This window comes from Hyperolius riggenbachi, chromosome 6 (genome assembly GCF_040937935.1).
Source record: "Hyperolius riggenbachi isolate aHypRig1 chromosome 6, aHypRig1.pri, whole genome shotgun sequence".
Lineage (NCBI taxonomy): Eukaryota > Metazoa > Chordata > Amphibia > Anura > Hyperoliidae > Hyperolius > Hyperolius riggenbachi.
The window spans coordinates 242,914,387-242,927,180 of NC_090651.1; the positions used below are offsets into that span (position 1 = coordinate 242,914,387).

The 12,794-nt window shown below is 48.5% G+C and overlaps 1 protein-coding gene and 2 non-coding genes across 6 annotated transcripts in view; 1 reads left to right on the forward strand and 2 right to left on the reverse strand.

The window, feature by feature from the left end:
* Positions 1 to 605: 605 nt before the first annotated feature.
* On the reverse strand, positions 606 to 678 carry TRNAR-CCU (transfer RNA arginine (anticodon CCU)). The gene has a single exon. It is a non-coding gene; the product is annotated as a tRNA-Arg (tRNA).
* Positions 679 to 920: 242 nt separating this feature from the next.
* TRNAL-CAG (transfer RNA leucine (anticodon CAG)) lies at positions 921 to 1,003 on the forward strand. The gene has a single exon. It is a non-coding gene; the product is annotated as a tRNA-Leu (tRNA).
* A 4,254-nt stretch (positions 1,004 to 5,257) lies between these two features.
* LOC137521406 (zinc finger protein 664-like) overlaps positions 5,258 to 12,794 on the reverse strand; it is a 112,976-nt gene continuing 105,439 nt past the window's right edge. For all 4 annotated transcript variants that reach the window (XM_068240596.1, XM_068240595.1, XM_068240594.1 and 1 more), the window contains one exon: positions 5,258 to 10,068. In XM_068240596.1, coding sequence (XP_068096697.1) covers positions 9,245 to 10,068 — 824 coding nt within the window. In that variant the 3' untranslated portion in view covers positions 5,258 to 9,244. The remainder of the gene's footprint in view (positions 10,069 to 12,794) is intronic.

A 12,794-nucleotide genomic window follows, 5' to 3' on the forward strand; every position in this document is an offset into this window, starting at 1 on the left:
AACACATTGGATTAATGTTTTGGTGTGAGGAGTGCTATTTCTCAACAAAGACAAGCATATAACTGCACAGTCTCAGCAACTTAAAAAAAAAATCACAGCAATTTGTAGAAACCTATTTAGTGTGTGCATTGCTTTGTTATGTATCCTCTGCATTCACCACTTTACTGGATCATTTCAAGCGAGGGTAAGCAACACACAGTACATACCAGTGTGTAGCTTACTGCATTCCCTGAGAGTTGTGTTCATGTACTGGTCAGTATAGCATTTAACCAGTAGGTGGCAGCACAACGACGGCTGAATTGTGTAATGTAGATAATAATCGTTTAATACTTATAAAACCTAATCGTGTATCTATTTTATTCCGGTCTCGTGTCAAAAGCAATCATTTCAAGCAAATCGATTTCTCTTTATCATCACATATACGTTGCTGAAAACATACACTAAGGACCGATGTGTTAACATTGAACAATACACAAAAATCAAATTTTCTGTCAGGGAGGGCACTTTTCCTCATAAAGGTTAGTGGGAACAGTTTTAGTTTCTAATGGTTTAATTTATGTGACAAAGCACAAAGAAAATAGTTAAGTAAGACACAAAAGGTAATTCACCCCAGATGGGACTCGAACCCACAATCCCTGGCTTAGGAGGCCAGTGCCTTATCCATTAGGCCACTGGGGCTGGTGATGAGCAAGAAAGCTTCAAAGTAGCTAGAAGAAGCTAGGAATACGTATTTTCCTATACTGATTCAGTCAGTATTATCATGAATTTATATAAATTCTGTATACACGTTTGTTATATACACAAACATTGTGTATACAGAAGTAAACATATAGATTAATTATAGTAAATACCTTCTAAGTAGTCAATAAGTATAAAAGAGGAGTGAGCCTGAACATGTGCCCCTACTATAACAGTACATAGTCAGGATGGCCGAGCGGTCTAAGGCGCTGCGTTCAGGTCGCAGTCTCCTCTGGAGGCGTGGGTTCAAATCCCACTTCTGACAAGACCTTTTACCACACTTCCCCTGTAATGTTGCTGAATATGGAATACTGCTTTGAATTATCTGACTCTGGGTACGTATTTATAGTTTTAGAATAGTTTGAAGCGTACATAGTTATTAGCCAAGCAAAAGGAAGAAAAATAAATGGCCTTTTCACAGGATATAGAGTATATAAAGTTGACATGTCAAACTCTGGTCTACAAGACAATTCTTTGGTGCACAAGTGGTTTCCCCACTTTACATTATCGCACCTCAGTGCTAAAGCCTATATGGCTAATCACTGAAACTATGAAGTCACATGGTGAAGGTAGAGTGGACAATAGACACCAGGGAACTGTATGGGAGAGGTAGGGGGGCACTAGACACCAGGGAACTGTATAGGGGAGGGAGAACCCCTAAACACCAGGGAACTGTACAGGGAATCGGGGGGCACTAGACACCAGGGAACTGTATAAAGGAGGGAGAACCACTAGACACGAGGGAACTGTATGGGGAGGGAGGCGGCCACTAGACACTAGGGAACTATATGAGGGAGGGAAGACGACTAGCCAGGGGAGTTTCTAGGTTCCTGTGAGATCAGGGGCACCCCTGAGCACCAAGAGGGAATGAGTGTGCGGTGCGCATCGTGGTGAAAAATGGGCGTGGTTATGCCATGTAAAGTGGGCGTGGTCAAAGGCGAGGCCAAATGTGCATGAACATAGCCTAACTTAAACATATTCAATAGGCAGCATTTCACATATATAAGCCCCTCACCTGGCTTCTGTCTTGTCTTCGGCTGGCTGGTATAGGTTAGATAGGTAGCTATCCCCAGCATAGGTTAGATAGGTAGCTGTCCCCAGCGTAGATTAGATAGGTAGCTGCCCCCAGCATAGGTTAGATAGGTAGCAGTGGCGGACACAGCCAGCAGTGGGCCCCTGTGCAAAATTGTAATTGTGGGCCCCCTATGACAATATGGGCGTGGCTAATTCGCGCGCCGCGGCAAAAATTAGTGGATAGAACCTGCGGCGTGGCAATGACCGGATGAGGGCGGAGCTAACTGTAACTTAAAGCGAACCCGGGGTGAGGGTTTATTTCCTTTTAAACAATACTAGTTGCCTGGCGGCCCTGCTGATCTATTTGGCTGCAGTAATAAACTGAATTACACCAGCAACAAGCATGCAGCTAATCTTCTCAGTTCTGACAATATTGTCAGAAACCCCTGACCTGCTGCATGCTTGTTCAGGGTCTATGGTTGAAAGAATAAGAGGCAGAGGACCAGCACGGCAGCCAGGCAACTGGTATTGCTTAAAAGGAGAGAAATATGGCAGCCTCAATATTATTCTCACCTCAGGTTCCCTTGAAAAGTGCAACGCAAAGACAGTGGGCCCAAGTTTTGGTGACCCTTTCCCCAGAAAATTCACATAATTGTGCAGGTTTTCTCAAGAAAATACACATATATGCCCAGAAAATACGTGCAATCATGTCGGCAGATATGCCCAGAAAATACGTGCAATCATGTCGGCAGATATGCCCAGAAAATATGTGCAATCAAGTCGGCAGATATGCCCAGAAAATACGTGCAATCAAGTCGGCAGATATGCCCAGAAAATACGTGCAATCAAGTCGGCAGATATGCCCAGAAAATACGTGCAAACAAGTCGGCAGATATGCCCAGAAAATACATGCAATCAAGTCGGCAGATATGCCCAGAAAATACGTGCAAACAAGTCGGCAGATATGCCCAGAAAATACGTGCAATCATGTCGGCAGATATGCCCAGAAAATACATGCAATCATGTTGGCAGATTTGCGAAGAAAATACATGCAATCATGTGGCAGACCTGCCCAGAACATACACCTGCTAATATAAATAAAACAAAAACATTTACTCACCTGCAGCAGCAGACCTCCTGTCCCAGCCTCCATCCGGCGCGCAGCTCCCATGGGTGGTTGGGTGGATAGGTAGCCTAGTGGGTGGGTGAGTGGGTGGGTGGGTTGGTAGCCTGGTGGGTGGGTGGGTGAGTGGGTGGGTTGGTAGCCTGGTGGGTGGGTGGGTAGGTAGCCTGGTGGGTGGGTGGGTGGGTAGGTAGCCGGGTGGGTAGGTAGCCTGGTGGGTGGGTGGGTAACTAGCCCGGTAGGTAGGTAGGTAGCCCGGTGGGTGGGTAGGTAGGTAGCCTGGTGGGTGCGTGGGTAGCCGGGTGGGTGGGTAGGTAGCCTGGTGGGTGGGTTGGTAACTAGCCCGGTAGGTAGCCGGGTGGGTGGTTAGGTAGGTAGCCGGGTGGGTGGTTAGGTAGGAAGCCTGGTGGGTGGGTAGCCGGGTGGGTGGGTAGGTAGGTAGCCGGGTGGGTGGTTAGGTAGGTAGCTGGGTGGGTAGGTAGGAAGCCTGGTGGGTGGGTAGGTAGCCGGGTGGGTAGGTAGGTAGCCGGGTGGGTAGGTAGGAAGCCTGGTGGGTGGGTAGGTAGCCTGGTGGGTGGGTAGGTAGGTAGCCTGGTGGGTGGGTAGGTAGCCTGGTGGGTAGGTAGGTAGCCGGGTGGGTAGGTAGGAAGCCTGGTGGGTGGGTAGGTAGCCTGGTGGGTGGGTAGGTAGGTAGCCTGGTGGGTGGGTAGGTAACCTGGTGGGTGGGTTGGTAACTAGCCCGGTAGGTAGCCGGGTGGGTGGTTAGGTAGGTAGCCGGGTGGGTGGTTAGGTAGGTAGCCGGGTAGCCGGGTGGGTGGGTAGGTAGCCTGGTGGGTGGGTTGGTAACTAGCCCGGTAGGTAGCCGGGTGGGTGGTTAGGTAGGTAGCCGGGTGGGTGGTTAGGTAGGTAGCCGGGTAGGTAGGTAGGTAGCCGGGTGGGTAGGTAGCCGGGTGGGTAGGTAGCCGGGTGGGTGGTTAGGTAGTTGGTGGGTGGTTAGGTAGGAAGCCTGGTGGGTGGGTAGGTAGCCGGGTGGGTAGGTAGGTAGGAAGCCTGGTGGGTGGTTAGGTAGTCGGGTGGGTAGGTAGGAAGCCTGGTGGGTGGGTAGGTAGGTAGCCGGGTGGGTAGGTGGTTAGGTAGCCGGGTGGGTAGCTATCCGGGTGGGGGGCCCGACTCCTATCCTCCCTCCCTCCCTTCCTTCCTCACCTCGGGGGGCCCCCTCCCGATATGCGCGGCGGGAGAGCGAGCGGCAAATGCAGGAAGTCTTCAGGGCTCTCCAGGCATCCGCTAGAGGCCCAGCCGCTGAGTCTCCAATATGTCTCCAACTGGAGACATATTGGAGACCAAGCGGCTGGGCCTCTAGCGGATGCCTGGAGAGCCCTTCCTGCATTTGCCGCTCGCTCGCTCTCCCGCCGCGCATATCGGGAGGGGGCCCCCCGAGGTGAGGGAGGGAGGGAGGATAGGAGTCGGGGGGCCCCCGGGAATAAAATAATTAAAAAAAAAAAAATATTAAAAAAAAAAAAAAAAAAATACTTAATGCCATGGGCCCCTGAAGAAAACGGAACTTCAGGGGCCCTCGTGCGGCGGCACGGCCTGCACGGCCGTATGTCCGCCCCTGATAGGTAGGTTCCCCCAGTATAGGTTAGATAGATAGCTTCTCCCAGTATAGATTAGATAGGTAGCTTCCCCCACTACAGATTAGATAGGCAGCTTCCCCAGAATAGATTAGATAGGCAGCTTCCCCCAGTATAGGTTAGATAGGTAGCTTTCCCCAGTATAGATCAGATAAGCAGCTTCCCCAAGTATAGATTAAATAGGCAGTTTGCCCCAGTATAGGTTAGATAGGTAGCTTCCCCCAGGGAGGCGGGAGTAAGGAAGCGGGAAGCTGGACGGAGCGGCGGGGGGGGAGCGGGCAGTTACAAACTCACCTCCGATCGCTGCAGACACAGCCTCCAGCTCCTTCCGACTTCCTCCTCTGGCGTCATCACAGGGGGCGCTGTAACCAAGGCGACGGACGCTGGAGGAGGAAGTCGGAAGCAGCTGGAGGCTGTGTCTGCGGAGATCGGAGGTGAGTTTGTAACTGCCCGCTCCCCCCCGCCGCTCCGCTCAGTGCCCCCTCCTGCCACTGAATCAATCCGGGGCACCATAGCAACAGGTTCCAGGCCGGTGCCCAGGATCAAAGGCCCTAGCGACACCGATGCGACTAGCCATCAGGGAACTGGCCACTAGATATCGAGGATGGCCCGCAACTAGGTCCCAGTTTTCCCTTTCAGCCCCACTGTGCATTGGAGTTTGTCACCCCTAAAATAAAATGATAACAGTAGTTGGTTCATAGAAAAACATACATTTATTTGTAACATTTAAAAAAGTTCTAAAAATCCAGCTATAAATCCAAATAATTTAGACACTAATATACTGTATAATATACAGCAGAAAGCAACTAGTATGAATGTACGAATTAGGGCTCGTTTCCACCATAGCGAATCCGCATGCGGCGACGAGATGCGGATTCGCTTGTTACACTGAAGTGGCCGGGGCTGTTTCCACATGTGCGGCGTGCGGGAGCGATTTGGCGGCGGGCCAAATCTGCACGACGGGACCCACAGAATTCGCCTGCGTCGGGAATCCGTGCGAATCGCCGCTAATGTATTTAATAGTAAAAACGCATGCGTTTGTTACATGCGTTTTTACCCGCGATTTCGCACCTTTTTCAATGTTATTTTGCCCTGGCAGTGTCATGGTTAATTTCGCATGGCACCCTGCCATGCGAAACCGCATGCGAAATCGCGGGTAAAAACGCATGCGGAAACGCATCCGCATGCGTTTTTACAAGCGTCGGAATGCCGGCGAAATCGCGCCGCAACAGTGGAAACGAGCCCTTAGTATAGTATGAAAATAATTGCAAGCAGGTAGTCTATTCAAATGCCACAGTTCGCTTTACACAAATTCACTTGAAACACTTTTGGAAACCCAGATAACCAGGCACCAGAAAGGGCCAAAATCTCTGGAAGAGAATCTAAATTAAGAAAACTTCAAGTGATCCTGTAGTCAGGACTGGTCCTAGCAACAATGGGGCAAATTTACATGAGGCCACCATAAGCACCACCCCTACTCCCAAATGTAGCATTAGGCACCAAAGCACCGAATACAGCATTAGGTGGCAGCCAACCCCAGCACTCCAGATAACTGCATGAAATGGCTCCTTTGTTGTCTTCCCCGTCCCACCAGGACCCAGAACCGGAAGCTGCACTCAGACGCAAAACGGAGGCTAAACTGCCCAATGAGCATGTAGTTCAGCCTTGGTTAAGGTTAGCTGTGGGAGGGGGATGATTATGGTTAGCTGTGGGGGTTGGTTAAGTTCAGCCTACCATATGCAAGAGGCCCGAGGAAGTTGCCAGCAAGGACAACATTTGACAGTTGATATGACCATTCAAGGTTGTGTTGGACATCAGTTTGTTGTCTCTAGAGGCATCCCGGATCTTCTGTGACTAGCTTAATGTAAGCAACAATTGTTCAGGCTCGATACATAGACTTGGCCAAGACTGGAAATGTTGGTATTGATTTATCATTAAATAGGTCCATTTGCACATTATCTATGGTGTTGGGCTGGGGACCCTTCATCCACTTTATCTAGGAAGATCCCATCTTTTTTGCTGTAACAACATGCACAAGAAAATTGCGTCAATTCATCAAAGGCTGTTCTATTAAAAAAACAAGGCGGGAAGATACCGCAAACAGGTTTTTACACTGTTTTTGCTAATTCATCAAGATTTTCACAGGTGCGGTAGAAGTTCGGTAATTTACAGAAGCACATTCACAAAAACCTGTTCGGTAACAGCAAAAGAATGTGTATTTGTCAGTGTTGTTACATGGTGTTCTCTGTGCAGACACAGCATTACAATACTAAGAGGCATCCCCACATCCCTTTAGATGTATGTTTGTTATACAGCCTCTGCTTGCTCTAAATCTGTCTATTAGTATTTATTAATATTTTATTTAATTGCCACAGCTTAGATAAACTTCCAAGAGACATTACACGTCATGCTTAGGTGATTTACCCATTAGCTCCTCTGCATCTTCAAACAGAAACCTAAATGGTGAAACGGCCGAAGGGTGGCAAGGGAAACCGGTTTTGTTCTGATCTCACTGTGCTAGCTGCCTGGGGGGTCGAAAAGCTGGAAGCTCCTGAGTTTCCGTATGGCTCAAATGGGCGATGTTACAGTTTAACAGTGTGCTGACCGGAAAGCTGTTATGGGGTAATGGCCATTTTTAAAATGGAGGACGGAGAATTCCCTTGATCACAGTGGATAAACAGGACGCGGGAGAGGAGAAAGAGTGTGAGGAGTAGACTACACGGGAGGTAAGTATGGCTTGTGTATGTTTATTTTGACTTCATCGATCACAGTGGACAAACAGGACGAGGAGAGATTGATGAGCAGACTACATGGGAGGTGCGTACGACCTATGTATGGTTATTGTAACAAGTTTAATGACAGCTACGGCGATCGGTGCCACCGCCGCAGCTGCCTCCATGTCTCCGCTCAATTCCCTGGCGTCTGGGTCACCAGGAGCGGAGGTGGCTGCGGTGAACGGTTCCGCCGCCACAGCTGCCCTCGTGCTCTTGCCTGTCTCTCCAGCGTCTAGGACGCCGAGGACAGGGCTTTCTTGGGCTCATAGGGGCGCTGTCTTGCGCGGGCGCGCGCACAGACAGGATCTTTATGCCAGGAAGAGAGGCGTCAGCTGACCTGCTGGTCGGCTGACGTCAAAGGAGACTCACGGCGTCCCGGATTGGTTGATTGTAGGGGGCGTGCCAGTGAGGTCTCCTCTGTCTCTTAAGCCACCGGGCTTCACTCACACGCTGTCTGTTGTCGTGAATACTGGCGTGTTAGCGCTCAGACCTTAGACTAGATCCCAGGTGTTGATGCTAAGGATTTCACACCTAGTCTAGGATATTGCTACATTGTTATTGTTTATTTGTTAGACTAGTTCCCGGGTGTTGATGCCAAAGACTTCACACTTAGACTAGGATATTGCCTATTGTATTGATCTCCTGTGTATGACTCTTGGCTATTTTTCTGACTCTGATCTTGCTTTCCGATCCTGTACCTTGCCTATAGTTGCTGAACCTTTGCCTGATTACCGACTACTCTCCTGTCTCACGATTCTGTACCGATACTTCCCTCTCTGTTGCCAAAACTTGCCTGTCAGACCACTCTACTCATCAGTGGGCCCTCGCCACTGATGAGGTGCTAGCTTCACCAGCGCCTCTGGTGAAGTTATTCTTTAGTGCAGTTCTGGTGGTGTCTCACTCGGCTGCAGTACATTCTGAATCACCAGCTCCACGGGAGATTCAGCCTCTTCGGTATTGTCTTCTCCAGCTTGCTGGAGCTTGTACTCTAGTGCACGCTCAGTGTACTAATAGTACCTCACCAGCCCTCTGGTGAGGCCTCATTATACTATTAAAGTTACGGTTGCATCAAATCACTACACACTCAGCTCTTTGTCTGCTATACTGGTATTATTGGTGATTCTGCAGATCACACATAATCAGGTATAGCGTCTGCATTATTGGTGATTCTGCAGATCACCACATAATCAGACATCTGAGCTACGACACAAGACCGTTACAGTTATTTTGACTTTTTATTTTTAGTTCAGGTTCTCTTTAACTAAAAGCTTTTTCAAAATTCACTGCTATGGAACAATTGATCAGTTAAAACGCATAAGTTGCAGGTTGTTTTGCACTGAATCAGTTATTGTCAGTTATAAATGAACAGGCAACTGATGTGCAGCCAAGGTGAAGGTAATATCCATGTTTTCCTATGACTCATGTTCACATCATATGAATTTTAACTGAAAGCTTTCTCACAATGCACTGCTATGGAACAACTGATCAGTTAAAACCCAACAGATTTCCAGCATAAAGAGTAAGGGCCCTTTTCCATTGATTAGTGATGCGCCACATCGCATCACTACCGCTGCTGGCCGCGTTACTCCTCCATCTACCGATACGGAAGTGACTAGACGAGACAGGGGGCGGATGCAGCCGTGTAGGAATCTGCAGCATGCTGCAGATTCTCGGATCGCTCCGCACGCAATACATGCAATGTAAAACTATTCCATTGCTGTGCATTGGGTTCAGGACACCCGCCTCCATTGGAAACATGGACATTACTTTGTAGATAAATTTTAGCAATGATTAAAAATGAGACAAGTGGCTCCTAAAAACTCAACTGTGGAAAATTGTTTGTTACAAATAAAGTTATTCTGGCTCTTTAAAAAGTTGCAGGTCCTTAAAAATAAAGTTTTTTAGACACAAGATTACAGAGTTACAGTCTAGAGTTGTGACTGTTATTTGCCATTTATCATAATCTATATAGGTGGCACAATATGGACTCTTTTATGCTGTGTAAGACTGGTGTTATAGCTGAAACTTTTGCCACACTCCATACAGGTGTAAGGTTTTTCACCTGTGTGTGTTCTGTGATGCCGCAACAGGTTTGAGCTGTTTGTGAATCTTTTGTTACAATAGCAGCAGGAGTATGGCTTTTCACCCGTGTGAACGCGTTGATGTTTCATGTATGTGGCGTACTGGATGAAACCTTTCTCGCACACAGAGCACTTGTAAGCGGTCTCCCCTGTATGAATTTTTTGGTGAACTTTAAGGTTCCAGTTATCCCGAAACCCTCTACCACACTCGGTGCATTGATGCGGCCGGACGCCACTATGAGTCTTAATATGCACATTCAGGATGCCCAAAGTCTTGAAATATTTCTCACAGATGTTGCATTGAAAGGGTTTGTTTGTAGCTTGCGCTATCTTCTGGTGGGAATCTGTATGAACATGGACACTAAGTACTTCCTTGTTTGGTGCTAGAAAGAGGGGCTGCTTGGGCTTATAACAAGTCTTCTTCTCAGCTATCCTAGTAAGAGCTTGCGTGTACTCCAAACCTTTGCAGCTACTGGAATATTGATAACTCCCGGTGTCTGTTCTTCTAAGTACAATGGAGAGGAGGCTTTCTTCTCCCTTTGTAGCATTCTCTGCTTCCTTTATGAAAGGAGCGTCTTCTACAATCTCATGTGTTTCCTGAGAATTTTCCTTGTCAGAAAAAAGCTGAGTGGAATCTTGAATTTCAGACACTTTACATTTGTCAATGGCAAACTCTTCCTCTTGCTTCACTATCTGAAGATTTTCACCTGCAGAGGAAACAGAGGTGAAGTAAATACCAAACCTTGCTGAATACTGGACCTGTAACTAAGATGAAGCATTGCTCCACTGGGGACTTTAAGGGACCACAATAAGGTACTTAAAGAGAACCCGAGGTAGGTTCTAAGAATGCTATTCGCACACAGAGGCTGGGTCTGCATATCCTACCCAGCCTCTGTTGCTATAGAGTTCCCCCCACGCTCTGCTTGCCCCCCATAAATCACAAGCTGAGCTAGCGACACACAGCGTCGCAGCCGGCTGTTTACCTCTTGATGTGTCACTCTCGCCGCTCCCCCGCCTCCTCCATAGCGCCGGCCCCACCCGCGTCCCTTCCCTCCAATCAGCAGGGAGGGAAGGGACGCGGGCGGAGACCGGCGCTATGGAGGAGGCAGGGGAGCAGCAAGAGTGACAGATCAAGAGGTAAACAGCCGGATGCGACACGCTGTGTATCGCTAGCTCGGCGTCTGATTTATGGGGGGCAAGCAGAGCGCAGGTGGGCCTGTGGGGGGAACTGTATAGCAACAGAGGCTGGACAGGATATGCAGACCCAGCCTCTGTGTGCTAATAGCGTTCTTAGAACCCACCTCGGGTTCTCTTTAAAGAGATTCTGAAGCCTTACAAAAATCCTCTTTTTATTTGACATTTATGTTAAGCAGTCTGAGCATAGCTAAAACGCTGAATTTCTGTGGCAGAAGAATGTAATTAAACCCCGCAAATCCTGGGGCAAAATTCGGTGCTCCTTCCTTGGAGAGGCAGATTTTTGTCCAGTAGCTCTGCCTCTACTCGCTTCAATTTCCGCGGATCTCGCCTCCTCCCGCCCCGCTCAGTCTTCTTTCACTGAGAGGGGCGGTTAGAGGTGGAGATCCATGGAGATGGATGCGACTGGAGGCAGAGCTACAGCACAAAGCTCTGCCTCCCCCGGGCAACAAAATCCACAACCTGGAAAGTCGTGGAATTTTTCCCCGGGATTTGGAGGGTTTAATTACATTGTTCTGCCGCAGGAATGCAGTGTTTTAGCTGTGCTCATACTGCTTAACATAAATGTCAGATTCTCTTTAAAGAGTGCCTAAGGTCAAACTGACCACCGAAATGATAGAGGATTGGAGGGATCGCGGGGTTAAATACCTGTCCTGGCGTCATCCCTTCAGGAAGGTGAACTCTCCACCTCCCCTTGGATTTGGGCTCAGGCAATCATTTTTCAAACTGCCTGCCGAGGCTCTGGCCACACCCATCTGCATTGCCACGGCCTGCCCCCAGCTCAGCAGCTGTGTACTAATTGGTGGCTGTGGAACTGGGGATGGGCTACGGCAACGAAGGCAGAGTTTTTCGAAGAGCTTTGACAGTCTTCAGAAACTTGGCCGCCACTGCACTGCCGGGGGGGGGGAGGGGAGGGCGGAGCATGATCTGTGACCAGAACACGTTGGGACAGGTAAGTATTTAACCCCCGCGAAACCCCTTCCCCATCCAACCTTATTAAAATAGTACCTGTAATTGATAGGATCTGTCATATTGACCTTCAGTACTCTTTAACCTAGTACCAGGGCGGAATACTCTATAATCGGTCACTGATATAATCAGCCCTGCCATAGTAACTGGTGCACTGACTGAGGTGCTGCCATGACCCTGCTAAGTTTGTGGACCTGCACCATTTGAGCCAATGCAACATAATGGATTCAATATGGAACTGAAGTGCTGCTGGTGCAATATATGCTGCCTTAGTCTGTTTATCAATTGCAGTAAAAGAGGTGGCTAGCCTATAGTAGCCACTTCTGTTATTGAATGTACTCACTGCTTTTATTTTATACTTAAAATGTACCTGGAGTGACATGATGAAATAAACATAGCTACATATAATACTAACCCTAGTAGTCCTTATACTTTTCTCCCCATAGGTTTACTTCACTGTGCTTCTTCCCTCCTAAGTGTAGCAGCATCATTCACATCTAAGGCTTAGGCCTAGTTCACAGCGATCAGTTGCATTGCAGAATAATTCTACATGTCAGCTCACCGCCCATACAGTTCTATGGGTCTGTTCACAGTACTGCGTTGTAACGGACCATGTTATTCTAACTCGCTGCATGCAGGCTTTGTATTAACCTCCCTGGCGGTAATTGTATACAATGAACAGAGGCGCCAAAAGTATAAGATTAGATTAAATGAGCTTAAAAACCAATTTAAATGGCAAAATTGAAGGAGGAAGTGGTGGTCTTACCTCCATCAAGCAGACACGACAACGACTGCGATTCAGACAGTCAAACACATTTATTAGGAACTCCAAAAAGAAATGCAACGCGTTTCGCAGGTTCAACCCCGCTTCATCAGGCAATATAGGAAGGAGTATCAAACAATCTGCACAAGGATTCAATCTAAGCTCCCTGGCGGTAAGCCTGACACAGTGTCGGGCTAGCCGCCACATGGGATCACATGGCCCCGGGAGGATTTTTTAAAAATAAAAATGGTTTTATTTGGTTGAGCTAGCACTTGACTAGCTAACCATGTCCCCAAATTCCCTCTGGTCCCCTCCTATCGCCCCCGATCACCTCCGGTATACATACCCCCCAGGGATCCCGCGATGGCGCAGCCTACCAATCAACACCCGGCTTCGCTATGGGGAGGTTTGGAACTGCGCATGACGTCATGTCCAGTTGTCGCCATAGCGACGAGTGATGCCAGTTGGGAAGCTGCGGCTCTCGCGGGATCGCGGACGGGTGAGTGT